At 36.3% G+C, this 24881-nt stretch overlaps 1 protein-coding gene across 8 annotated transcripts in view; it reads left to right on the plus strand.

Annotated features, from left to right (window-relative positions):
* LOC126623146 (probable glutathione S-transferase) overlaps positions 1-24881 on the plus strand; it is a 65459-nt gene that overhangs the window by 18754 nt on the left and 21824 nt on the right. For 2 of the 8 annotated variants that reach the window (XM_050291936.1, XM_050291940.1), the window contains exon 3: positions 9957-10091. The exons of 1 other annotated variant lie outside the window; for it this stretch is intronic. In XM_050291936.1, coding sequence (XP_050147893.1) covers positions 9957-10004 — 48 coding nt within the window. In that variant the 3' untranslated portion in view covers positions 10005-10091. Of the gene's footprint in view, positions 1-4608; positions 5246-7020; positions 7318-9956; positions 10092-15976; positions 16485-16845; positions 17143-20745; positions 21102-21575; positions 22236-24881 lie in introns of those variants that run through there. 5 more of the 8 variants (XM_050291933.1, XM_050291943.1, XM_050291931.1 and 2 more) reach the window with 5 other exon arrangements.

A 24881-nucleotide genomic window follows, 5' to 3' on the forward strand; every position in this document is an offset into this window, starting at 1 on the left:
CTCTCTCTCTCTCCCTCTTTCGGCTCTTGCTGCTGATAACAAAAAGGATGATTAAAAAACTCTTTTGCTCTTTTCGGCCTGATGAGCAGAACGGCGCCCTTGGCCGTTTTACACCTTGCCTCCGCCCAAGACGTGGCGGGACTGGTGTAGGTAGCCTACTCTTCGCCGCACGGGTTCACGGTCTCGGCTAGATGCCACAGGCACTCCATCAACGGGCATGCGCAGACCAACAACGGTGTCGTGATTCAGATGAGCGGGGGATCGTTGAGATCGGTGAGGCGGAAGCTCACCTGCTCCTTTTACAAAGCTCACCTGCTCCAATATATGTTAGCCATATATTGCCCGTCTCAATAACCACACTGAAATCAAACAGCAAGTGACCCATTACATTAATTAGGTTGGAGTGTTTGAAATTTAGAAGGAAACAACCGAGAACATTCCTCGTCCACTTCCAAATTGCAGTTGAAAATTCAACGTTCTATTTGTATTTGTACTTGTACAACATCTTCACTGTCGTTGTTTTATTTGGGTTCCGCGAGAAACACGATAGACAACATGAATGGACTTCGGAGCAGCCATTGCTAACGATGTCTGCAACTACAAATCCCAATTCTCCTCCTCTTGTCCATTAGCCTCCTATTCAATTTAGGTTCGGCAGACGAGCCCTCAACTCCCAAGAACGGAGACAAAGCTTCAAGTGGGTCGGCAGCGCTCAAGGCAGTGATTGTGCTGCTGGGGGTGGCGGCTATCATCGGCTTTTGTGTTTTCTTGTTCAAGATATGGCAGAAGAAGAAGAGAGAAGAGCAACGCGCCCGTCTTCTTAAGCTCTTTGAAGACGACGATGAACTCGAGGTTGAGCTTGGCATTAGGGATTGATGATTGATCCCAATGAACACAATCCACCCTCCAGAAAGAAAAGCAAAAGATACCTTGCAAAGCAACATGGGTGGGTAAAGAATGAGCGGGGAGATCAAGAAAAGCAGAAAGCAAAAGAAAATAAAAAAAAGCAGACATAATTGCGGTGGTGATGGCATGCAAAAAAAGGAATTATGGGCGTGACCCATAAAGCAGAGGGTCGGATTTATTTTTGAATGATGTGATCTATTTATCTTTCGGAGACATCTGTATAACCCCATCAGAGAGTAATAAAAAAAAAACAACAAGCCTAAAATAATGGGTTGGAATGTTATGTGGAGGCTGAAGGCCCATATGCCCAAAAGAGCCAGACCCTTTATTATCACAAACTAGGTGATCAAAAGTACGTCCAGTACTCTAAAATTATTCGGCAGCCTACTGCTATTATCACCAACCAGGTGATCAAAAGTACGTCCAGTACTCCAAAATTATTCGGCAACCTGTCGTTATTATCACTAACTAGGTGATCAAAAGTACGTCTAGTATTCTAAAATTATACATGAGCATCACTCATGTCAATCATACATAAACATTCATGAGCATCACTCATGTCAATCATACATAAACATTCAGGACCATTATTCATGTCAACATTCATGAGCATCACTCATGTTAACATCCATGAGCATCACTCATGTCAATCAATGTAAACATTCATGAGCATCACTCATGTCAATCAGCTTCGAAAGCTTCATTTACAGAGCTCCAGCTTCGAGAGCTTCAGCTTCAAAAGCTTCATTTACAAAAGCTCCAGCTTCAAAGCTTCACTTGCAAAGCTTCACCTACAAAGCTTCAGTGCATGGTATATAAATACCGCATCTGAACAATCGCCACTTCGGCCTATACATGGATTCAATTTGAAGTCTCCAGCCAACATACTCTATAGACTGAAGACTTGGGGGACTACACTATGTACTTGGGGGACTTAGCCCATTATTTATGTATTGAGGAGCGAACCCTTATTTTATAAAATGAACTCCTTCACTTTCATTAGAGAACACCCATTATTTATGTATTGAGGAGCGAACCCTTATTCTATAAAATGGACTCCCTCACCATCATTAGATAGCATCGTTGCCAGCTGAGCAACCGCCTCGCCGCGAACATCAACTCTAGCCCATCACTTATGTATTGAGAAGCGATCCCTTATTTTATAAAAGGGATTCCCTCACCATCATTAGAGGCATTGCCGCCTACTGAGCAACCACCTCGCCACGAGCATCAACTCTAGCCTATCACTTATGTATTGAGGAGCGAGCCCTTATTTTATAAAAGGGACTCCCTCACCATTATTAGAGAGCATCGCCGCCTATTGAGCAACCGCATCGCCGCTAGCATCACTTATAGCCCATCATTTATGTATTGAGGAGCGAACCCTTATTCTATAAAAGGCACTCATTCACCTTCAACGTCACAAGCCGAGCCAACCAAGGCAACATAAGCCACAAGCCAAGCAACCTCGCAACATGTGCTACTTCTAGTTGAGCATCATTTCACATTGAGCACCGCCTCATATCGAGTATCAGTTCTAGACGACATCTAGTTACTTCGGCCCACACATGGACTAAATTTCAAGTCTCCAGCCAAAAGACTCTCTTGACGGAAGACTTGGGGTACTACTGTTTGTATCATACTTAGAGTCTCCGTATTTAGACCTCGTATAAATACTCGGAGGACTCAAGTGTAATTATGTAATCAATGAAGGGGCAAATAATAAGTAATGAGCCCTTAGTCTATAAAAGGGACTCCTCACATTCACAATCCTCGGGCCTCGCATCCCCTAAATAGAGGCTCTCTCAAACTCTTTTTCTCTGGGGGACTCCCCCTCACCCTTGTAATCCATACATACAATTAGAGAGAAATACAATCAACATCAGTGTGAACGTATCCCAAACATTGAGGTGAACTACGATACAACTTGTGTTCTTTACTTTCTTGCAAATTCACGGTCGGATTTACGTTGTTCCAAGACCTCCGGTTTTGTGCATCAACAAAATTAAAAAAATCTAATGGCATAAAGAAATTTGGCTAATTATAAAATTTCGAAGATAATCAAATAAGATAAAAATTTATAAGAGAAATTAACGTCTTACAAAAAAATCGACAAATAAGTCATATTAAAACAACTCTCAAGGTTCTGCCCTCTCAGTTCTTGTGCCCTTCCGTGCCCTCCTGTTTTATGTGGTTACAGTTAAGTCATATCATTTTTTTATATTATATTTTTTATAAAGATAATAAGACAAAAAATAATAGTAATATAAAATATTAACATTACTTAATCGTGATCACACAAAATAAGAAAGTATGATAGGGCACAAAAAGTGGGAGGGCAGAAAATCTGCCTCCCTCTCCACCCATGCTATCTAATTTCACACGTTTCAACATGCGGAAGCTACTAAATCTGCCTCCCTCTCCACCCATGCTATCTAATTTCACACGTTTCAACATGCAGAATCTACTTGCAATATCACTCCCTTGTCATTATCACATCACATCACTTTTTGTTACTTGTCATGACCCCATGCATGACTATGCATCCTGACAATTCTGATCAACCCCATGCCGTTTCCTTTCCTATTTTTTTTCTTTTTATTTAAACAGTCATAATAAAATCTCGTTAATATTTTATATTAATTTTTTTTTATAAAAAAGCAAAGTAAAGTATGAAATTTTAACAAAAAACTTATGGTACTGTTCACTTTAACGAAAAATCATATTTTTACACTAAAAAGTTAATCCTGGTACTATTTACTTTACCCTTTATTTTGTCCTTATCATTAAAACTCAAAGTTTTCAAGTTATTTCCATTAGTTTTATTAATACAGTACGTAAGAAGAGGAGAGAAAAGAGAATAAAAAGAGAAAGAGAAAGAGGAAAATTCTAATCCCACTGCTCCAATCCAATCTGATGACAAGAATCCCAATCCCATGTGAACTGCACTGCTTGCTTGGAGATATAATTGGATTTGGATTGTCTGTCCTCCTCATCTCATACTCTTCTCATGCCTCCTATTATGTGGTCACAGTTAAGTCACATCAACATTTTATATTAATTTTTTTATAGAAATAATAAGACAAAAGGTAATAGAAATATAAAATGTTAACGTGACTGAACTGTGACCATAAAAATAGGAGGGTATGGGATGGAGAGGGTAGGCAATCCAAGTCCGATATAATTTGCATCTTATTATTCTGTAAAAGAAAAGACTAAGATAATTCATATTAAAAGATAATTATTATATGATTAAAAATCATAATATTATTCTTTAACAATAATAAAATTCTCATCACTTTTTCATTTGATTGTTTAGAACCATGCTCAATCAATGGTTTCGATTGCACGGATCGATAGTATAATTTTGAGTCCAAATAGAAACACATAAAAAGATTGAAAATGCATTTTTATACTCTAGGGAGAAGCGGAGCTAGTAATTTACAACAATGGGATCAAAAATAACTTTAAAAAATCGATCATACTTTCATTTAAAAATAGCTTCCAAATTCAAAACACATCACCCATCTCACTCAAATGAAAGAACAAATAGAGATTAAAAAAATACATAACAAATTTCTCTCTAAAAAATTAGCACCAATATGAGTAATTGCTAGGCACCCTGCGGAGAGCACTAAAGCAGCAACTGCTGCCTTTTAAATGATGCCCCATGTTTTTCACACTCTCTCTGTCTGGTTCTCTCTTTCAAAATGGTAGACCCGACTGCTCTCTTATTAAAATGAGAGAGCTGAATCCTCTCCGATCAAAGGGTATGGCAAACAGGTGATATATGTATTACAACAAATCAACATAAATTAATAGAGAAATATAAAGGAAATGCAGAGTCTTTGAGGACTGATTCTCTGGATTTTATGTCTTTCCTTTCAACTTTTGTCTATAAATAAACACACACACAAACACCCCAACTACTACCTCCACTACCACCCCACAGCTTTATCTAAGCTGACCTCCTGCAACCCTTTTGCAATTTTGTATCAAACAGTTCAGATTTCAACCTTCAATGGCGGATGAGGTGGTTTTGTTGGATTCCTGGCAAAGCCCATTTGGGATGAGGCTAAGGATTGCTCTGGCTGAGAAGGGTATCGAGTATGAGTACAAAGATGAGGACTTGTGGAACAAGAGCCCACTGTTGCTGCAGATGAACCCGGTTCACAAGAAGATCCCGGTTCTCATTCACAATGAAAAACCGATCTGTGAGTCCCTATTTGCACTTCAGTACATTGATGAGGTTTGGAATGATAGGGCTCCACTCTTGCCCTCTGACTCTTACCTCAGAGCCCAGGCCAGGTTCTGGGCTGACTTCGTCGACAAGAAGAAGGTGATATTTACTCATTATTTCACTTATTTGCAATTTTTCTTAATATGTTTGGTTTAAACAATTGAACAATGGTGTTTTGGATCTATGTTCAGCGTTAATATCAAGGTAAATTATATTTCATAATCTTATATAATATCTTTAAAATATTTCAGTTTTCTACTTATTATATTTTTTTTAATTTCACACAAACGTTGAAAAATCTATTAAGTTAGCCGTTAAGTGATGACGTGATATCTGTGATTTCACATTGACGTTGATGTTGCTCTCTTAAAAAAAATTAAAATTAATTAAAGATTATAAATTAAAGATTTTTTTTAACTAAACAAAACTAAAGTTAAAACAAATAAAAGAAATTAGGTTGTCATTCTTATTTTTTCTTCTTCATTAATTAAAATCTTATTTCTTTTAAAATGCTTAGGTTTTAATGAATGTCATTAATTATTTACATATTAGCATAATTGAATTAGATTTCTCAAATATATTAATTTAGTGTTAGAAACGTTACATTTTGTATATTTATATTTATGACTATACTTTGTATCATATATTTTTATTTTTAGTTTGTACCCAATTATAATTTGCAACTATTTTTTAAATTTGTACTAAATTTCTTTTTAGTTTTAATTTGTACCCACATATTAATTTCTTTTATTGCCCTTTTCTTTAAAAAAATTATTTGTAGTCTAGTTTTTTTTATTTTTTTATTATTGTACCTATTCTTTTTTATAATGTTCCACTTTTTTATATGTAAAATGTACCTTTTTTTTTTGTTTTTTGTTTTTTTTTAAATTTTTTATTGTACCTGTTCTTTTTTATACGTAAAATGTACCTTTTTTTTTGTTTTATTTTATTTTTTTGTAAATGTACCATTTTTTATGTAAAATGAACCCTTTTTTTTTAATGTAAAGTTTATAAATGTACACCTTTTTCAATTTCAAATGTATCCTTATTTAAAAATATAAAAAAACATTTTATTTTGTGAAAAAACTAAAAAAATCTGATAAGTGTAAGATGAATTATTAATCTTTGTAAGATTATAGGGAAAACTTAATACCAAAATTTAATATTTTGTCTTTCAATCAAAATATTCAAATTAGTAATTTTTAGTCTAAGATTTTGGTATGATAAAATTTCAATCAAAATAATGTATCCATGTGAATTTTTTAACAGGATGGATAAATGCTTTTGCTATTTATTATTTAATATTATTACACTGTTTTTATTTATTTATTCAAAAAAAAAAAATTATTGTAGCCGTTTCATATTATTACATTGTAATATAATGAGGGACTTTATATCTAGGACTTATATGCCACATATACACACACACATACACAAAATATGGGATTATAAATCTCATAAGTGTCAAACATATAAAATATACATATTAATATTAATATAATGAGGTTTTCAAAGTCAAGGATGTTTAATAAAAAATTGAATACTCTTAAGGTTTTAGTTAAAAAGTGTTAGTGACTAGGGATCGAATATAAAATCTCTTGATAAAAAATCATTCTTTCTCCAACCACAGAGATTTCATTGTTGAACCTAAATCCAGAACTCCACGAGTATGGAGATCCATCAAAACAGAAGGGCATCGTCTAATTTAATCTCGGAGTGGGTGAGAGAACAGACGGCGAGTCCGGGTTCGACTGGTTTCGGGTTTCAGTTTAGGGTTTGTGATGTATATATTAGAAATATATAAGTAGAGGATCTGAACTTGCTCAAGATAATGTACATTAATTTTCCTGGAATTTTGGGGATGTGAAATGCAGATATTTCAGATTGGGAAGAAGGTGTGGACAACCAAAGGAGAAAAACAGGATGCAGCAAAAAAAAAATTTCTCGACTGCATAGGCGTGTTAGAAGGAGAGCTTGGAGACAAGCCTTTCTTTGGGGGGGATACCCTCGGATTCGTGGACGTGACGCTTATTCCAATCTATAGCTGGTTTCTTGTGTGTGAGAAATTTGGCGACTTCAGTGTTGAGGCTGAGCACCCAAAATTTATTGCCTGGGTTAAGAGGTGCATGGAGAAGGAGAGCGTGTCCAAGTCGCTTCCCGAGCAGGAAAAGGTCTATGATTACGCCATGCTTATCAGGAAAAAGCTTCGAATTGAGTAGATATTGGTGGAAGCCTGGCAAGAAGCTATTGATGATGATCAGTGTCATTCCAACTTGTTAGGTCATTTGGTTTTCCTGTGAATCTGTTTTGGGTTGTTGAATAAGAATAAAAGGGCACTTGACAAAGCCTTCTATTGTATGAGGCACTTCATTGTGCCTCTGGTCATATGTTTATTTTGCTTTTGTAGTCAACTTATCACACTGTTGTCAACTTGTTATGTAAGGGATCTAAATCTACTTGATCAAATTTCTTGTTTTGTAACCACTTCATATTCAATGATGGATTATTGGTCGTCACCTCCGACTCCGCAATTTCATTTAGTGGTCGGAATCATATCTTGTTTGGATTTTGTGGAGTGGTATGGGATTCCTCTTACTCCATAATTTCATTGAGTGGTCCATAATTGTATCATGTTCGGTTCCGTTGAGTAGTCTTGAACCTGATCTTTGTTACATTTCGTTGAGTGGTCTGAAGTTGCACCCTCGTCTTCATTGGTCCATTGATTCCTTGAAAGTGGCCTAAGCTCAGGAAATGTAGGCTTCGGTTAAACTGTGTCACTCTAGCCCTAGTTTTTATTGCATTTATGAAACATAGATTTGTGAACTTTTGTGGTTGGTTTTAGAAAGGCTGACGGATGTCTGTGCGACTCATTCGGGTTTTCAACGAATAGTTTTATGATTTTATAAACAATGTTTTATGACTGATGTTTACTAACTATGTTCAATAGATTTGTTTTATGATTATCACACGTCGGATTATTGTCGCTCACACGAGCTTCGTAGCTGCTGGGTTGTTGATTTTCCGGGTACATCATTTCCATGGTGTAGGGGGCGATTTTGCAAGTGGCCGAGCTTCGCTACGAGGAGCTTTGGGGTAGCAGTCAGAGGTCAAGAGCTTAGAGTGCTTAGGTTACCCCTATATCTTTCTTGTATTTCTTGGACTTTCTTTGTGGGTTACTTGCTTTCGTTATAGAGTTGTTGTAATCATTTGTAACAGAACTCACCATCTTATTAAATACTGTTAATTCCATATTAGTATTTCTTGTTTGTATTCCCTACACCTCCTGCAGTAAATCGTCGCGTGTCAATCCTAAACATATGCTGTCAGTGACCAACTTACAACATTAGCGATCGAAAAGTATTTTACGGGAAAGCGCTCGGCTTAATTGCTAATAGAGGGTCTGAAGGCCATAGGCTCTTAAAGCACTCAGATTCGTTGTTTCAAGTTCATTAGGCGCAAAACGGTGGAAGATGGTGGTGGTCAGGGACGGAGTTAGAAATTTCTTCTAGTGGGGGCAACCTGAAAATTAACTAAGAAAACCTTATTATAGTATGACTTATACCTAATATGATAATAGAGATGATTTCAAATTATAATGCATCACAATTCCAATGTTATGAAAAATTTCAATGTAGTAGTGGAAAGTGGCAAAGTCATAAGAAAAATATTAATACATGATTACACAGGAGAGGTTTTTTAAGTTTGAATGACAGAACAAGAACACTTTTGCTCTTATAATATTTAATATGGAGTATATGCAGTATGAAGGTGTTGAATATTAAATACATATATTGTCTTCAAAGATAACGCGTGTGTATTATATAATTGTAGTTTACAACTTAACAAACGAATCACCTGAGTAAGGACATATGCCCCCAGTGAGCCTTCATTGGAACAATAAAATATTTACCTAAAAATTGAATAATTTCAAGATTTTGATGTCGAAAACGGTGACATAATAAAATCCAAATAGAATGATCTCGAATGTGTCCACCAAGGAAGAAAAATGGAATATCTCCATTCTGCTGTCCGTTGACTACTGCCCCTTTAGTTTTCCCTCTCAACATTTGTTTATAAATACGCACACACACCAGCCACTACTACCTCCTCCACCAACCACAGCTTCATATCTAAGCTAACCTTCTGCAACCCTTTTGCAAATTTGTATCAGACAGTTCAGATTTCATTAATTTACTTATTTGTATGATTATTTTTGTTTTGAAACAATTGAACAATGTTGTTTTAGAATTTTAAGATTATAAGTGCTTAGGGTGTAATGATTTTACTACTTAGGATTTGCATTAGAAGGAAAATTAAATGGAAACTGGATCTCTGTTTATGTTTTCGGGGTTAAAATTATGTTCGCTATTAAAACATAGTTGATTAAGATTTCATGTCACGGTTTCGGGTTTAAGGTTTGTGATGTATATTTAGAAAGATATAAGCAGAAGGTCTGAACTTGCTCAAAACAATGTATATTAATTTTCCTGAATTTTTGGGATGTGAAATGCAGGTATATGATATTGGGAGGAAGCTGTGGACAACCAAAGGAGAAAAACAGGATACAGCAAACAAAGAATTTCGCGACTGCATCGGCGTGTTAGAAGGAGAGCTCGAAGACAAGCCCTTCTTTGAGGGGGAGACCCTCAGATTCGTGGACGTGGCGCTTTTTCCATTCTATGGTTGGTTTCTTGTGTATGAAAAGTTTGGCAACTTCAGTGTTGAGACAGAGCACCCAAAGTTTATTGCCTGGGCCAAGAGGTGCATGGAGAAGGAAAGCGTGTCCAAGTCGCTTCCCGAGCAGGAAAAGGTCTACGATTTTGTCACACTTATAAGGAAAAAGTTTGGAATTGAGTAGATATTGCTAGCTCATTTGGTTTTTTCTGTATTTCAAGATTCAACCTCTTTTGGGTTGTTGAATTAGAATAAAAGGGCACTTGACCAAGCCTTGTACTGTACGAGCACTTTATTGTGTCTCTGGTCATATGTTTATTTTGCTTCTCTAGTCAAATTATTATACTGTCGTCAACTTATTATGGTAAGGAATCTAAATCTACTTCATCAAATTTCCTATTTTGTAACCACTCCATATTGAACGGTAAATTATTGGTTGTCACCAGTTGCATTTAATCATGAGTTTATCTCTCTTATCAAGTGACAGAGATTCATAGTTGTATGCAACCAATTATACAGTGAATTTTCTCCTATCCAACTTTGACTTAACATTTTTCAGTCCCATGAGAGCATGTGCAGCAGACACAACAAAGGATCTTACGTGAACATCTCGACAGAAAACCAAACTGAAAAGGAAATGAACTAAAAGAACGCATCCTAGCAGTCATCAAAAGATTTTTTTTTAACATCTCATACACCATTTTAAGGTCAGCAAGAGATTTCGACATGCTCTCCCTCTGCAAGCACCTATTTGCCCATGCAATGATCTTGGCACTCTGCTTCTATGCTCAAGTTTCCACAGCTCTCAAATACATAAAACCTCTTCCGACTCCGCCATTGTTGTCTTGACGCACAAACTTCTTGCAAATGAATTTGCTTCTTGCCAATATCTGACACCTGCGTTTCAGTCTCACTTATATTGGCCGATTCTTATTTCATAACCAGTATGAAATCAGCCAATAATATCTTTTACATATACATTTTTGTTCTTGTATTTTGTTTCATATTTCATATTCGTCCATATAGTGCACACTCGGTCAACAACTGATTTGTTCATACCTATATGAACCTACATGCGCATAAGCAGTGGCGGATCCAGAATTTTAAACTCGGGGGGTCCCAATAATAAAGGTCAAAAAATTTATAGACAAAAATAACATCGAAAAGTTAAATATAATACATTTCATTCAAAAATCATGTGCAAAACAACATTACAAGCTATAAAATCATAATTCAAGCGTCCACGACGAGGTTTCATAGTCTGAAAATGTTTCATGATAGCTTCATTACCAATACATGAAAAAACATCTTTCTCAATGTAAACAACTAAGCTGTTACTCAACCATTGATCTCCCATTTTATTGCGAAGTGGACCCTTAATGATATTCATAGCGGAAAATGCCATATCCACTGAAGCAGTTGCAACCGGTAAAACCAAAGCCAACTGAACAAGCGAATATACATATGCAAATGTTCGATGCAACCCTTTCTCCACCATTTTCTTAGCAAGCTCATTAATCAATTGAGAAAAATCATTATCAGAACGCACAAAATGAATGTAAATATCAAGTTGATCTTGAAGTGCCGATCTATCTCGATCCGTAAAATCTTTAGGATACATATGAGCAAGGCGAACAAGCTTCTCTTTATCAAAAGCTACAAATGAATCATTCAGACTCAAACATGCCAAGCAAATAAGCAATTTGGTATTACCTTCAGCGAAACGATCATCTAATTCTGTAAGTTGGAAATCAATGACCTCAAAAAAGAGCTCAACTTTGTAATGATGATGATTGGTCTTTCTTGGAGCCTTAAGCAATGATTTCCCTTGAATAACAGATAAATCATCCATATTAGGCCCCTCAATTTCATGTTCAACACAAAAAGATGATACTTTATCAACCAAAAGATCAAAATTTTCATCATTCCTCATACAACGTAGTTGTTCTTTACATGTCTTGACTAAAGCCATTGCATTCACAATCTCTTGATCTATTTTTTTTTGCAATGCTTGTGACAAATCGTTTGTAATTCCTAATATGGATTTCATCAAAAAGAGGAGGAACAAAAACTCAAAAGATTGTAAATCTTTTAATAACCTTTTTGCTTCACCAACATTATCATTGTAGCAATCTTCAACAATCATGTCAAGCACGTCCACCGCAGATGAGAACATTGTAATCAAACTAATCAAAGCACCATAATGTGAATTTCACCGTGTATCCCCAACACGTTTGACACTAGTTTCTTGATTTAACCCTTACCCCGTTTCAAGACAATCATTTTCAATAGCTTTCATGAGATTTTCTTGTTGTTTCTCTCTAAGTGCATCACGACGCTTACATGAGCATCCAACAGCATTCACCAAACTATTAGTCAATGTATAAAAAGCGGCAACATCAGAGTTTTTCTTTGCAACGGCAACAAGAGCTAATTGTAGTTGATGAGCAAAACACTGAACATAGAATGCACAACTTTCTTCATCCAAATTTTTTTTAAGGCCATTGAACTCACCTCTCATATTACTCACGCCATCATAACCTTGACCTTGTAGGTTGGAGTAGCTCAAATCATGTAGTTTCAAGAATTCATCAACGGACTCCTTTAGTTTACTTGAAGTTGTTTCGGTAACATGTTGGACTCCCACGAACCTTTCAATTACTTGACCTTTGTTGTCCACATAACGCAAAATCATCGCCATTTGCTCATTTGTTGAAATATCACATGATTCATCTACCATTATAGAAAAGAATTTACTCTCTTTCACTTCTTTCATAATAGCCTTAATAGTTTCGAAGACACATGAATTGACAATATCTTTTTGAATTGAATGAGCTATTAGCTCGAGATTTCCCGGAGCATTTTTCAACACAACTTCCTTTATTTTCTCATCATGCTCCGCAAGGAATTGCAAGAGCTCTAAATAATTTCCCCTATTATTCGAAGTGTCACTTTTATCGTTGCCACGAAAAGGAAGGCCTTGTCGCAACAAGAACTTAGTGCAATCTATTGATGCATTCAACCAAAGACGATATTTCACTCTTCTTCTGACTATTTGATTACAACTGCTTCAATATGTGTCATTTGGTTCATTAGATAACTAGCCGCTTCTCTAGCTTTATTGTCGAAACTACCAATAGGACCAACATGTTTGTCAAAACATTCTCTTGCATTCTTCTATTTCTTAAAGCATACCTAGTGAAGGCATTGCTTCCTAATTGTGAAAAGTTGATTTTAAAGAGATAGCAATGAAGACAAAATGCCGCATCTTTAGATATACTATACTCCAATCAATCATATTCTTCAAACCACGAAACAACAAATCGTCACTTTTTCTTTGCATGCAAAGAGTATGGGAACTCATACTTTGTAGGCCTACAAGGTCCCATTTGCAAATATGCTCTTCGGACCTCATCTTGAATATTAGAAGGATAGTCCTTCATTCGAATTCTTTTTCCCGGGTCTCTCTCAAGATTATTAAAATCAATGTCACACTCATTTTGTCTTGAGCTCGAACTACCCGAACAAGTAGATGGTGTTATTGGCTTTGGCTTGAAAAATCTTTCCATATTTCTTATTTATAAACTACACATTTAACCAAAAACACAAAACATATACCAATCAACCAATAAACAACAATTCCACCTAAATTTCAATGATAAAATGAGTATACAAACATAAAACATATCAACAATCATATCAATAATAGACTAAAAATCTCCACCAATATCTAATATAATTTAATTGAGATTAGATTAGAATACTAAAAAACTTACTTGAATTTGGAACCAAATAGTGTTGGCTTGGAGAATTGAAACAAACAAGTGGAGGTATGATATTGGAGTAATGTAATTATAATATGGGATTGGGTGGGATTAGAAATTTAGGGTTTTGGGTGAATATAAGAAAGATGGGGGGATTAGGGGGAAAAAGCAGAGGAACGGAGAAAGGAAAAGCGAAAGAGACTCTCGGGATTAGAAAGATGGCCCATGTGGGGCTAGGCCTTAAAAAAGAATATGGAATCATGTAGCAAATGGTGGAGACAAACGGCACCGTTTGTTTTGTCTTATAGGCTTTTTTTTTTAAAATAACAAATTGGCCAAAACACTGCGTTTTGGACCAATTTTTTAAAATGCCCTGTTTTCTTTCTTCTCCCCTGCTGTCTTCTTCTCTGTTGCAAGCTGCAACCTGCATCACAGTCTACAAGACCTCGTGTTGGTCCTTCAGAAAATTTCTAGCAGCATTTTAAGATAGCCGAGGGGTGTTGGGACCTCCCAGGTCCCTTTGTAGATCTGTCTCTGCGCATAAGTTATGCATGAATTGGATATAACCTTGGGCAATTAGCTACAATACACATGTGTTTGACATTTGGTTGCACTATTGATTACACTTTCTAAAATTGCTCTTTCGATCAATTTTGCATGTTAAAAATTCATAATGCTCTTCATTAATTAGAAAGGAGGCAAAAATACAGCGATGCTCTAATGACACTGCTGTTTCGATATTGAACCACCACTCAGACTAGAACATCACAATGACACCACAATTACACTTCACTGATTTAAAAAACAACCAAAACCTCATTTTCAAATAACTCCATTTAACAAAAAGGCATTTCAATTTGATTTAAACCAAAAGTCTTGGGATTTTGAACCACTAGTGCAACAATAACAATATGACGACCCACAACGACATTCCAATGATACTCTCTATTTTCTGATTTGAACTAGCACAACTACAACAACAATCTGATGACACTATAACGACACTCCAACAATACTCCCCTTTTTATGATTTTGAACCAACACAGCCACAACAACAATCTGATGATGCCACAATGACACACCCCCATTTTTTTGATTTCGAACCACCTCAGCCACAACACTTTGTTCAAGGAATCCCCTCCTTCATTCCCTAACCACCACAACCAAATTTCAAATGCAAAAAATCAAATAATTGAGCTAAAGCAAGATGAAGGAGAGAGAGAGAGAGGAAGAAGAAGAATGGATATGGGAGGTGGAGCAATAAGAAGCTTACCTCCTTTCATGGTGTTCCAGATGTTATATACGGCTCCAAATTTGATTAGTCAAGACGGCGTAATCGAAGAATGGATTTGAGTGTGTTGTTGAGTGTTGGTGGTTTTTTTATTTATTATTTATTTTTTATTTTTTATCAATGAAGGACATGATGACCAATAGAAAGATCAACGAAGGGCAATGTGGACTTTTCATAGGAAAATTGATCAAAAGAACAATTTTTTAAGAGTGATGTTGTGCCCACCCCAATGTTTTATTTCCCCACCCATCTTATATTTACACCCATCATAAAAAATGAAAAAAAAAATATAAACTCTATTCCCACCCACCATTATTTCCAAAATAACCCTTGCTTTAAAAAATAATTATAATTGCCCTATAATCTTCTGAGGTCATAATTAGATCTATCATCTAACAAAACCACCAAACCAAAAGCTAGTGACAGTAACTCATAAGTAAATATTACCAAGAGTGATAGTAAAACTTATGCGAAATACATATTTATAGTTGAGGTCAGATCTGCTCCATTCGAAGGCTCCTTACCGAACTTGACCCAAATCAGGACAATAGCACAAAGGTAAATAACTCAAAATTAGGGGTAAGTTACACAAACTTACAACCAAGGCCCAAAACAGATACCCAAAACAAAACGGGACCAACCAAACACACCAAAACAAGCCCAACCAAAAGTCGGGACCGAAGAAAACAGAAAACTAGAAACACCGCTGCCACAGCAGTGCTTGAGACTATAGTAATAACTCAAAAGAATTAAAGTATGAGCTCGAGGTGGGTCCCGACACAAAGACTCTACCTTCCTGTTCAAGTTCGTCAACCAAAAATTGATATCTTTTCCAGCAAGAAAATAGAATCATTATAAAACAATATATTTAAGGGAATTTTAACGAAAAACACTCGGTACTGTTCACTTTAACGAAAAACCATATTTTTACACTAAAAAGTCAATCCTGATACTATTCACTTTACCCTTTATTTTGTCCTTATCATTAAAATTCAAAGTTTTCAAGCCATTTTCATTAGTTTTCCATATATTTAAATGCTATAGTCCGACTATAAGAACACGTAATATATTATATTATTACAAATCAACATAAATTAACAAAGAAAGATAGGAAATGCAAATTTGATGTCGAGCGCAGTGACATAATCACTCTCGAATATCTCCTTTGACGACTGCTTCTCCTTTGATTTTATGTCTATAAATACGCAATCTGCTAGTCTGTTTCTACCACCACTACTCACAATCGCAGCTTTTTGTAACCTTAGAAACTTTGTTCAAATCTGATCAACCTTCAATGGCGGATGAGGTGGTGTTGTTGGATTTCTGGCCAAGCCCATTCGGGATGAGGCTGAGGATAGCTCTGGCTGAGAAGGGCATCGAGTATGAGTACAAAGATGAGGACTTGTGGAACAAGAGCCCACTGTTGCTGCAGATGAACCCGGTTCACAAGAAGATCCCGGTTTTCATTCACAATGGGAAACCGGTCTGTGAGTCCCTCATTGCGCTTCAGTACATTGATGAGGTTTGGAATGATAAGGCTCCACTCTTGCCCTATGACTCTTACCTCAAAGCCCAGGCCAGGTTCTGGGCTGACTTCGTCGACAAGAAGGTGATTTTTACTCATTAATTTACTTACTTATTTGTAGTACTTTTGTTTTGTTTTGAATATGTTTGGTTTGAAACAATTGAACAACGTTGTTTTAGAATTATAAGATTGTAATGATTTTACTACTTAGGGTTTGTATTAGAAGGAAAATTAAACGGAAACTGGATCTCTGTTTATGTTTTCGGGGTTAATAGTATGTTCGCTTTTAAAATATAGTTCACTAAGATTTCATGTTACGGTTCCGGGTCTAAGGTTTAGGGATTGTGAATTTGTGATGTATCTATTAGAAAGATATAAGCAGAGGATCTGAACTTGCTCAAAATAATTATTAATTTTCTTGGAATTTTGGGATGGTGAAATGCAGATATATGAGATTGGGAGGAAGCTGTGGACAACTAAAGGAGAAGAACAGGGTGCAGCAAAAAAAGAATTTCTCGACTGCATTGGCGTGTTAGAAAGAGAGCTTGGAGACAAGCCTTTCTTTGGGGGGAATACCCTCGGATTCGTGGACGTGGCGCTTATTCCATACTATAGCTGGTTTCTTGTGTATGAGAAATTTGGCAACTTCAGTGTTGAGGCAGAGCACCCAGAATTTATTGCCTGGGTTAAGAGGTGCATGGAGAAGAAGAGCGTGTCCAAGTCGCTTCCCGAGCAGGAAAAGGTCTACGATTTTGTCATGCTTGTAAGGAAAAAGCATGGAATTGAGTAGATTTTGGTGGAAGCCTGCAAGAAGCAATTGATGATCAATGTCATTCCATCTTGTTCGGTCGTGTGGTTGTTCTGTCTTTTAAGATTCAACTTGTTTTGGGTTGTGGAATAAGAATAAAAGGGCACTTGACCAAACCTTGTACTGTACGAGGCACTTTATTGCGCCTCTGGTCGTACGTTTATTTTGCTTTTGTCGTCAAGTTATCACACTTGTCAACTTGTTAGGTAAGGGATCTAAATCTACTTGATCAAATTTCTTATTTTGCAAGCACTTCGTATCGACCAACGGATTATTGGTTGACTACAGTTGTATTTAATTATGAGCCGGGCCGGTCTAGAGATTTTTGAGGTCTGGGACGACGTTAAAAAAAAAGCTCTAATTTCATATAAGAAAATTATTTATTTTTACACATAAGACATTGAAAAAATTATTTATTTTTACACTTAATAATTTAGAAACAACCCACATAACCAGATAGTAACTAAAAATAAATTAACAACCAAACAAAAATTTGTAAAAATTGAAAAAAATAAACATGCACATAGCATTTCGAACTTATGACCTCTTGTTAATTTTAAACAACAAAAATCATTGTTTCTAATTAAACTTCTTGATCCTTTAACCAAATTTTATAAGAGTATATCATTGTTTCTAATTAAACTTCTTGATCCTTTAACCAAATTTTATAAATTTATACTCTTATAAAAAGAAATTTATAAAAAATGGAAAGTAAATAAGCACACATGGTGTTTTTGAACCCAAGACCTCCTCATTATTTTCAAATGACAAACCACCACTTCTAATTAAATTTCTATGTCTTTGAACCATATTTTATAAATTTATACTTTTTAAAAACATATATAAATATATCATCCTAATAATTTTGGTGCCCCTAATTTTTTTGGGCCCTGAACAGTCGCCCTGCTTGCACTGGGCCTGGGCCGGCCCTGATTATGAGTCTATCTCTCTTATCAGGTGATAATGATTCAAAGTTAATTGGTCAATTCTTGTTTCATAACCATATAGAATCAATCAGTAATATCTTCTACTTGTACATTTTTGTTCCTGTAATATGATTCATATTTCATTTTCGTCAATACAGTGCACCCCCGGTCAACAAGTGACTTGTCCGTACCTATATGAACCTACTTCATGAGATCCCCATGCACAAAGTTTAAGTTATGCATTAATTTGATATAATCTTGGGCAATTAGCCACAATAGATATGTTTCGATATTTGGTTGCATTTTTTTTTACACTTTCTAAAAAATTGCTCTTTTGATCAATTTTGCCTGTGAAAAGTGCCCTTCATTAATAAAAAAGAGTGCAACAATATAGACACCCAACTTCCAACGACACCCCCCTTCGTTTTTTATGTTTAACTACCACTTAGACAACACCACAATGATGCCACTACTACACTCTAATAATTAAAAAAAAACGACAAAAAACTCATTTTCAAAGAACCTCATTTAACCAAAAAGGACTTACATTTCAATTTGATTAAAACCAAAAGTCTCAGGATTTTGAACAACCACTGCAACAACAATAATCTGAGAAGCTACAAACTCCAACGATACTCCCCATGATATGATTATGAACCCATCACAACCATAACAACAATCTAATGACACCACAACGATGCTCCTCCTTTTATGATTTTGAACCAACACAACCACAACAACAATCTAATGACGTCCAAATGATACACCCCCATTTTTTTATTTTGAACAACCTCAGCCGCAATAATTCATTGAAGGAACCCTCACCCTCTTCATTCCCCAACCACCAAAACCAAATTTCGAATCCAAAAACCGAATAATGAGCTAAAGCAAGAAGAGAGAGGAAAAAGAAGAAGAATGGATCAGAGAGGTGGAGCAATTAGAAGCTCACCAACTTCCATGGTGTTCTAGATGTTCTTTGCCGCTTCAAATTTGATTAGTCAAAGAGGAGCAACCAAAGAATGGATCTGAGAATGGATTTGAGAGTGTCGTTGGGTGTTGGTGGGTTTTTTTTTTTATCAATGAACGGCAGTATAAACTTTTCACAGGCAAAATTGATCAAAAGAGCAATTTTTTAAAAAAGTGTGATCAAAAGTCCAACCACATGTCAAAACATGTCAAATGTGGCTAATTGCAATATAATCTTCTAAGGTCATAATTGATCTAGCTTCTAACAAAACCACTAAAGCTAGTGATGATAATGTTGAAATGTCTCACATCGACCGTATCAATGACAAAAGATGACAAAAGAAGAGTTTAAATATCCTAACCCCACTCTAACTAATACCGAGGCCTTTTGTGATAAAACCCCACACCTGACGGATTGTGCAGGTGGTAATTACCAAGTTGGGGACAATATCGGTATTATTGGAAGTGGGCCGTATGACCCGTCTCTGATAATTCTACAGATAACTCATAAGTTATATTGGCCAAGACATCGACCAACGACTTATTACCATAAAAGCAGTCAAGCATGATAGTAGCCCATATTGCGAGATAAATTTATACTTATAGTCGAGGTCATATGTACTCCTCGTCGAGGCTTCTGACCGAACTTGACTTTCTTGTGCTATTAATTGTCGACACTTTTGTTATTATTGTGGTGTGATTGTTGTCACTTACCATTACTGAGTTAGAGACCTATGAGTTGATAGGTAAATATAATTTAAAAGTGTGTTTTCACTAATGTAATATATATATATATATATATATATATATATGGTTTCTCTAGCATTACACTTTAAAGAAATTGGATCCTCGTCGGATCCTCTTTGTGAGGATTTCGGGAATCCTCAAATCATATTTGTTCATCGTATATTGTGCGGTAAAAAATTATTATATATGGTTTCTCTAGCATTACACTTTAAAGAAATTGGATCCTCGTCGGATCCTCTTTGTGAGGATTTCGGGAATCCTCAAATCATATTTGTTCATCGTATATTGTGCGGTAAAAAATTATTGTAATTTTTTATATTTAAAATTGAATATAAACAGTACTTGACGAAAATTGACCGCACAATATACAATAAATAGATGTGATTAGAGAATTCCGAAATCCTCACAGAGAGAATCTGGCGAGGATTCTCTCCCCACTTAAAAAAAAAACAAACAATGCCGAGTTTTAGATAAAATGACTCAAAAGAATTAAAGTATCAGCTCGAGGTGGGTCCTGACACAAAGACTACCTCCTTGTACAAGTTCGTCGACCTAAAATTGATATCTTTTCCACCAAGAAATTAGAATTATTATAAAGGAATATATTCATATGCTATAATCCGACTAATAAAAACACGTATTATCTATTATTACAAATCAACATGCATTAACAAAGAAATATAAAAGGAAAATGCCGGATTTGATGTCGAGAGCAGTGACATAATCGCCGTCCAATTGGAAGATTCTCGAATCGGTATGTACAAGAAATTAAGAGAAGTTGAATATCTCCATGTCCGGAGTCTTTGACGACTGCTTCTCCTCTGCATTTTCTGTCTATAAATACTCAATCTGCTAGTCTGCTTCTTCACCCACTACTCACACTCACAGTCACCGCTTTTTGTAACCTTAGAAACTTTGTTCAAATCTGATCAGCCTTCAATGGCGGATGAGGTGGTGTTGTTGGGTTTCTGGCCAAGCCCATTTGGGATAAGACTGAGGATTGCTCTGGCTGAGAAGGGCATTGTGTATGAGTACAAAGATGAGGACTTGTGGAACAAGAGCCCACTGTTGCTGCAGATGAACCCGGTTCACAAGAAGATCCCGGTTCTCATTCACAATGGAAAACCGGTCTCCGAGTCCCTCATTGCGCTTCAGTACATTGACGAAGTTTGGAATCATAAGGCTCCACTCTTGCCCTCCGACTCTTACCTCAGAGCCCAGGCCAGGTTCTGGGCTGACTTCGTCGACAAGAAGGTGATTTTTACTCATTAATTTACTTATTTGCAGTATTTTTGTTTTGTTTTGAATATTTTTGGTTTGAAACAATTGAAAACATGGGAAATAGATCATCTGGTTATATTTTTTATGTTTAAATGTTGAGAGTATCTAGCATAAGTGCTTAAAACCTCACGCGTTGCTAATTCGTTTTTGGTTAAATGCTTACGGATATTTGAGCTGGTTATTAAAACAATGTTGTTTTAGAATTTTAAGATTAGAAGTGTTTAGGGTGTAACGGTTTTACCATTTAGGATTTGTATTAGAAGGAAAACTAAATGGAAACTAGATCTCTGTTTATGTTTTCAAGGTTAATATTACGCTCGCTTTTAAAACATAGTTGATTAAGGTTTCATGTTACAGTTTCGGGTTTAAGGTTTAAGGTTTGTGATCTGAACTTGCTCAAAACAATGTATATTAATTTCCCTGAATTTTTGGGGATGTGAAATGCAGATGTATGAGATTGGGATGAAGCTTTGGGCAACCAAAGGAGAAGAACAGGACGCAGCAAAAAAAGAATTTCTCGACTGCATTGGCGTGTTAGAACGAGAGCTTGGAGACAAGCCTTTCTTTGGGGGGAATACCCTCGGATTCGTGGACGTGACGCTTCTTCCGTACTATAGCTGGTTTCTTGTGTATGAAAAATTTGGCAACTTTAGTGTAGAGGCAGAGCACCCAGAATTTATTGCCTGGGTTAAGAGGTGCATGGAGAAGGAGAGCGTGTCCAAGTCGCTTCCCGAGCAGGAAAAGGTCTACGATTACGCCATGCTTATAAGGAAAAAGCTTGGAATTGCATAGATTTTGGTGGAAGCCTGCAAGAAGCTAGTGATGATCAGTGTCACTCCAACTTGTTTGGTCGTGTGGTTGTTCTGTCTTTCAAGATTCAACCCGTTTTGGGTTGTTGAATTAGAATAAAAGGGCGCTTGACAGGCTTTGTACTGTACGAGGCACTTTATTGTGCCTCTGGTCGTATGTTTATTTTACTTCTGTAGTCAACTTATCACACGTGTCAACTTGTTATGTAAGGGATCCAAATCTACTTGATCAAATTTCTTATTTTGTAACCACTTCATATCCAACGATGGATTGTTGGTTGTCACCAATTGTGTTTAATTATGAGTCTATCTCTCTTATCATGTAATAAAGATCAAAATTTATTGGCCAATTCTTGTTTCATAACCGTATAGAATCAGCCAGTAATATCTTCTACATATACATTTATGTTCCTGTAATTTGATTCATAAATCATTTGTGTCAATACAATGCACACTTGGTCAACAAGTAACTTGTCCGTACCTATATGAACCTACTTCATGAGATCCCGGTGCACATAAGTTTAAGTTTATGCATTAATCTTGGGCAATTAGCCACAATAGACATGTTGCAATATTTGGTTGTACTTTTGATTACACTTCCTAAAAATTGCTCTTTTGATGAATTTTGCCCGTGAAAAGTTCATAGTGCCCTTCATTAATCGAAAAGGGTGCAACAATACGACCCCCCTCCTCCCCTTTTTTGACGTTGAACCACCACTTAGACAACACCACGATGATGCCACAACTACACCCCAATAATTTAAAAAAACAACCAAAAACTCATTTTCGAAGAACCTCATTTAACCAAAAAGGACTTACATTTTAATTTGATTTAAACAAAAAGTCTCAGGATTTTGAACAACCACTGCAACAACAATAATCTGAGAAGCTACAACGACACTAAAATGATACTCCCCATTTTATGATTTTGAAACCAACATAACCATAAAAACAATCCAATGACACCACAATGATGCTCCTCCTTTTATGATTTTGAACCAACATAACCACAACAACAATGTAATGACGTCCAAATGATACATCCCCATTTTTTGATTTTGAACCACCTCAGCCGTAATAATTCATTGAAGAACCCTCACCTTCTTCATTCCCCAACCACCAAAACAAAATTTCGAACCCAAAAATCGAATATGAGCTAAAGCAAGATGAGAGAGAGAGAGAGAGAGAGAGAGAGAGAGAGGAAGAAGAAGAACGGATCAGAGAGGTGGAGTAATGAGAAACTGACAGTGTTGTTGGGTGTTGTTGGTTTTTTCATCAATGAAGGGCAGTATGGGCTTTTCACATGCAAAATTGATCAAAAGAGCAATTTTTAAAAAGTGGGATAAAAAGTGCAACCACATATCAAAACTTGTCTAACGTGGCTAATTGCAATATAATCTTCTAAGGTCATAATTGAATCCAACCCCTTAACAAAACCACTAAAGCTAGTGATGGTAACTCATAAGTTATATTGGCCAATACATCGACCGACGACTTATTACTATAAAAACAGTTAAGCATGATAGTAACTGACACGCCCCGATCTTGATGTCCGAGGGACTTTGGGATGGCCACGTGCTGATCGACACCCGAGGGTGACGAAAGCCATTTAATGAATGCATGTGCTAAGAACATGTAAAACATGCATATAAATTTTGTGCGTGACTATGCAAGTAATACTCAAATATACGTCTTACAAAATACCATAGTAATATTCAATTGCCAACCATGAATATAATGCTAATGCTTGATATGTTCAGAGCATACATGTAATTCATAGTACAAGCGGAAGATAAAATAGAGGGGTGTTATTACAATAGAAGTCAAAGTAGAGAGAATGATGCGGTATCACTGGTAGGGGAATGCATCGTATGTCGGATCGTATTCCTCGTTCCTATGTCTTGATGGGGTGCAAAACAAACATGAGTAGACCAAGTTGATATATATATATATATATATATATATATATAATAAAATAGTTATTCAACATACTAACCCCCAAAGTTTTAGGAAAACTAATAGCATAATAGGTGATAGATTTGCCGAAAACCCTAGCATGCCATAAGACCTTTCATAAAACATATATCGTATATGGTGTGCTAACTAGTGGTATCAGTATCGCCCGAAGGCATATAGAACTCTTCCTTCAGAACATTTCCTTCACAAGTATCAATCGCCCGTAGGCTCATACAACACCCAACCTGAAGGTCAATATAAGTATCATCGCCCGTAGGCAGGACAGTGACCACTAGATATGCACAAAAGCATTGAATATACTCTTTCCAAACATAGGTACATATATATCTCAAAATCATCTTCAAAGTATAAAGTCATCCATCATCTATACTATGAAGAATGTAAAAACATGTTTTAAATAGTATATAGTCATCCATCATATACACTACAAAGAACATTAGTTCGATAAAATATGATATTCCAAAATATTCGCCGTAAGCATAATATCTCATAAAATGTTTCATAAAACGTAATCATTAAATCATGCTTTTCATGTATACATTTCTACTATTAAAACATGCATTTTAGAAGGGGTTTACACACAGATACTTTGTCGTCGAAGACTCGTAAGAAATAAGAAAGATGAAATCGCTGTTAATAATTGCACCTAAGCATATAAAGGGTACAATTAATAAAACTATACTCAAAAGATTGAATTTCAAAAAACGGACATCATAAAACCTAAAAGGGGACATCAAGTACCCCCACGTGCCGATGTGGGTCGCCAAAAAATTCGTCAGCACCGGTGCCCCTTCACGCGCAGGCCCACACGCCTTGACTCGCTGCCTGGGGTTCCTAGGTTATCTGGTTTTGGGCTTGGGCCGAAGGGTTTCTGGGCTTAAAGGGTTGGGCCTTATGGGCCGAAGGTCTAAGGGTTTTCAGAAGGGTTGGGGTTTTAGGGTTAACGGGCCAGAGACCCAAGTTCCAC

The sequence above is a fragment of the Malus sylvestris genome, chromosome 5 (assembly GCF_916048215.2).
Source record: "Malus sylvestris chromosome 5, drMalSylv7.2, whole genome shotgun sequence".
Classification (NCBI taxonomy): domain Eukaryota; kingdom Viridiplantae; phylum Streptophyta; class Magnoliopsida; order Rosales; family Rosaceae; genus Malus; species Malus sylvestris.